The following is a 3,337-nucleotide window of genomic DNA, read 5'->3' as shown; positions in this document are numbered from 1 at the left end:
CCATGACTCTGTGTCTAATAATGAGGGTCACAGTTCTGACTGTCAGAGACGTACACGTGATGTCAACAGGTTGGTTTTATTTTACCCAAAAGGTGAACAATGCAGCATCCTGAGTACCTGAAGAACAACCACAACCTGTTTATTCCCTAACCTAATGGTGACGTTTGATCCAACAGGTCCAAACCAGACCTTAATCTTATTCTGGGTTAACCTGGACCAGGTCCTGGTCTGTTTCATTGCCTGGTGTAGGTCTGCATGTGGTTGCGGATGCTGTGAGCAATCTGGTCCTGGTTTTTTAAGCGGTTGTAGTAGTCCAGAAACAGTCCATCTGGGTTTATCAGGTAGATCAGAATGGTGTGGTCCACTATGTAGTCCCCATCATCGTCTTTAGCTCCTGCGCTGGCGTAGACCCGGTAATCCCGCCCAGCCTCTTTTATCTCCTCTGGCGTTCCTGTAAGACCAATGAGCCGGGGATGGAAGTCCTGGACGTACCTGGCTAGCGCGGGTACGTCGTCTCTGTCAGGGTCAACGGTGATGAAAAGCGGTTGGATTTTTGGTAGTGAGGCGTCGGCATCCAGTGCTGTGACTACGGCGCTGAGCTTCTCCAGCTCGTCGGGGCAGATGTCTGGACAGTGAGTGAAGCCAAAGTACAGAAGAACCCAGCGACCCAAGAAGTCCTGCTTGGAGCGGCGCTTCCCCGTGTGGTCCAGCAGGCTGAAGGTTCCCTGACCCAGTGCCACTTGCTTCAGCTGTTCTGTCCTTTGTTGCTGCCAACGCCGCTGCTTCTCCTTGTGCACCAACCAGAAAGCCCCCAGCATAGCTCCACCTACTGCTGCCGTTACCACCACACGCCTTTGTAGATTGAACCGGGTGCTGGGTTGGCCCGGGCCATCACACCAGGACCGAGTCTGTGTTCTCTGTTTGGGCCGTCCATGTAATAGAATCCGACAGTTGTGGGAGGAACCATATGCTCTCTGAATGTTTCCTATGCCTCGCAGAACACCCACAATGCACTGCACCAACATCTCCAATTCCCTGCAGATGGATAGAGACTTTACATTTCTTTTATTCATGCTTAAACAAAACAGGCAAAATAATTGAAACTGTAGATATGCAAAGAGGGCAAACAATGGAATGCATAGTGTGAAGAACATGTATATCTAATGCAGATACAACTACATAAAACAACTACTGTACATAATGACCCAGGACAGGATAAATGTGGAGAACTGACAATGATATCAAGGAGTAACGTAACCTGCTTGGAGATGAAGAAACACACAGATCAGAGCAGACAGTAGCTGAGTTTCCATTACAGATTTTCACAAAATAAAAGCAATATTTGTAAATGTCGACAAAGTATAAATGTGATTTCAATGTATTCCTTTATTGTTTTACGTCTAATGTGGCAGTAATCATTTTTAAGCCTAATACTAAGAAATGTCCCAGTCTCCTCTTCTGTTTACACAAACCGCGCCATATTTTCTCGGAGAGCAGTGGTCATGTTGTCGTGCCGCGTATTTGCGGAAAGTGTTTCCATAGCACTTTTGCGACAAATTTCAAAATCAAAACATAAAAACCTAAAATACCTCCTTGATAAAGCATAAAAAGCGATATGACGAGATTTTTTTCTTCAGAATTCTGGTGGTTCAATTCTATTTGTTTTAATGATTTTGATTTGGCACATTTCCAAAGGTAATGGAAACAGCTAGTGAAACACTTCACTGTGATAGGCAGAAAAGCTGCTTTTCACCAAGAACTTAAATACACTTTATTTTAATGAGATATTTAATTGGCAGTAGCTATCCGTACAGTTGCCTTATCAATATACCAACATTCTATCCATACGCAGCGCCCCTCAATGGCCAGTTTAGCTCACATGATGGGTCAGTCATTGGCCAGTTTAGGTCACGTGACTTAGACCAATCCTAACACTAAAAATTGTTGCGATAGGATTATAACCTAACCCTAAGACGCTACGTACGCGTACTTCGGTAAATGTACCAATAGCGCCGGTGATGTCTATATGGCAACCATACGAATAGACTCTTTCTATTTAACTGGACTCTTTCAGCAACTCAGTCAGTGATAGGACTGTACAATATTTAATGTACACACAAGTGGGATAAAGTTACACATTGTATTTTATATTGTGCATTGTTTGAATGTCAGTACTGAATATTTTCACTTTTTTAATTTGTTTAATCCTTGAAGCATTATTATTAGATATTAAAATACCTTATTTTAGTGAGGTTGGTACACAGTTTCTTCATTTTCAGCCAAGAGTTTTCATTTCGGTGGATCTCTAATTTTAATTTAACAATACTGATGAGCAGAGTTCAGTGTACAAACATCAAATAATTGATAAATGAACAGAATTTGAATAAATTACGGGTACTTCGAAACCAAAACTATCAGTAATGTCTATCGTTTTAGTGATAATCCTTTCCTGATAGAAAATTCATTAGCGGACAGATATAGTTAAATTTAAGAGATTACCAAAGATTGATCAGAAGGAATCAACAATTATTCTGATAATCAAATCAGGGTTTTTTTTTTTTAAAATGATTTGTTTTTTTGTTTCTATTTACAGAAGGATGTGTGAGATTTGCCATTGAGTCTCATATTATAATGGACATAATCTGTCAGTTATAGTTTTAAAACAATAATATTATTCCATCTTCTTGGAACAGAGCTCTAATCTGTCCATTTTGCGGCTGCGCAGTAAAGGCATAAAACGTCCTCATGAATAAAACGCGTCTGTTTGTAGCGTTATTAATATAAAACGTTTCTGAAGCAACACTAGCAGCTAAACATGTCCGTTCGCTGCAGTACCTGATACTCACCCGGAAGTACGGACGGAGCCGATCAATGTCTGTAGATACCAGCGGTCTGTCTACAGGACGGCTGCACACACGTGCTGACCAGACACCTACTGACCCATTGATATATAAATAAAAAAGTTATGTATGAACTGACCTCTACGGACTACAGACACGTGATCAAGCCCAACCACGTGACCGGAAGCAGGAAGCTTGACTTTTTTTTTTTTACTTGACAATTATTAACAAATGACAACCACGTCAACGAAATATACAAAAACGGATTTCAAATACAATATATAATACTGACATTTAAGAACCAGGTTAAAAATTCTAAAACCGAAATATATCAGATATATATATATATATATATATATATATATATATATATATATATATATATATATATATATATATATATATATATATATATATATATATATATGTAAAGCATACCCACAATTGTTTTTTGTAAAGGGTCATTTCAACAAATTGTAATTTTTTTAGTTTCGTCG

The 3,337-nt window shown here is 39.6% G+C and overlaps 1 protein-coding gene across 2 annotated transcripts; it reads right to left on the bottom strand.

Moving 5' to 3' along the window:
- Positions 1-60: 60 nt before the first annotated feature.
- Positions 61-3,022, bottom strand: sco2 (synthesis of cytochrome C oxidase 2). Of its 2 annotated transcripts, none has more exons than XM_028451652.1 (2): positions 2,980-3,022; positions 61-1,035 (listed from the first exon to the last, which is right to left on the bottom strand). In XM_028451652.1, exon 2 carries the CDS (start codon positions 1,023-1,025, stop codon positions 234-236), a length of 792 nt encoding a protein of 263 aa, XP_028307453.1. In that variant the 5' UTR covers positions 1,026-1,035; positions 2,980-3,022; the 3' UTR covers positions 61-233. The 2 variants fall into 2 exon arrangements, with proteins under 2 accessions (XP_028307453.1, XP_028307452.1); XM_028451651.1 differs by having other exon boundaries at positions 2,847-2,980.
- Between the last annotated feature and the right edge of the window lie 315 nt (positions 3,023-3,337).

This window comes from Gouania willdenowi, chromosome 6, assembly GCF_900634775.1.
Source record: "Gouania willdenowi chromosome 6, fGouWil2.1, whole genome shotgun sequence".
In the NCBI taxonomy this organism is placed as follows: domain Eukaryota; kingdom Metazoa; phylum Chordata; class Actinopteri; order Blenniiformes; family Gobiesocidae; genus Gouania; species Gouania willdenowi.
Note: the sequence above shows the minus strand (reverse complement) of the source record. Positions and strands in the feature narration are given on the sequence as shown.

Coding starts and splice junctions, on each gene's coding strand:
- sco2 (XM_028451652.1), bottom strand. CDS start 1,025: ATGTTGGTGCAGTGCATTGTGGGTGTTCTGCGAGGCATAGGAAACATT.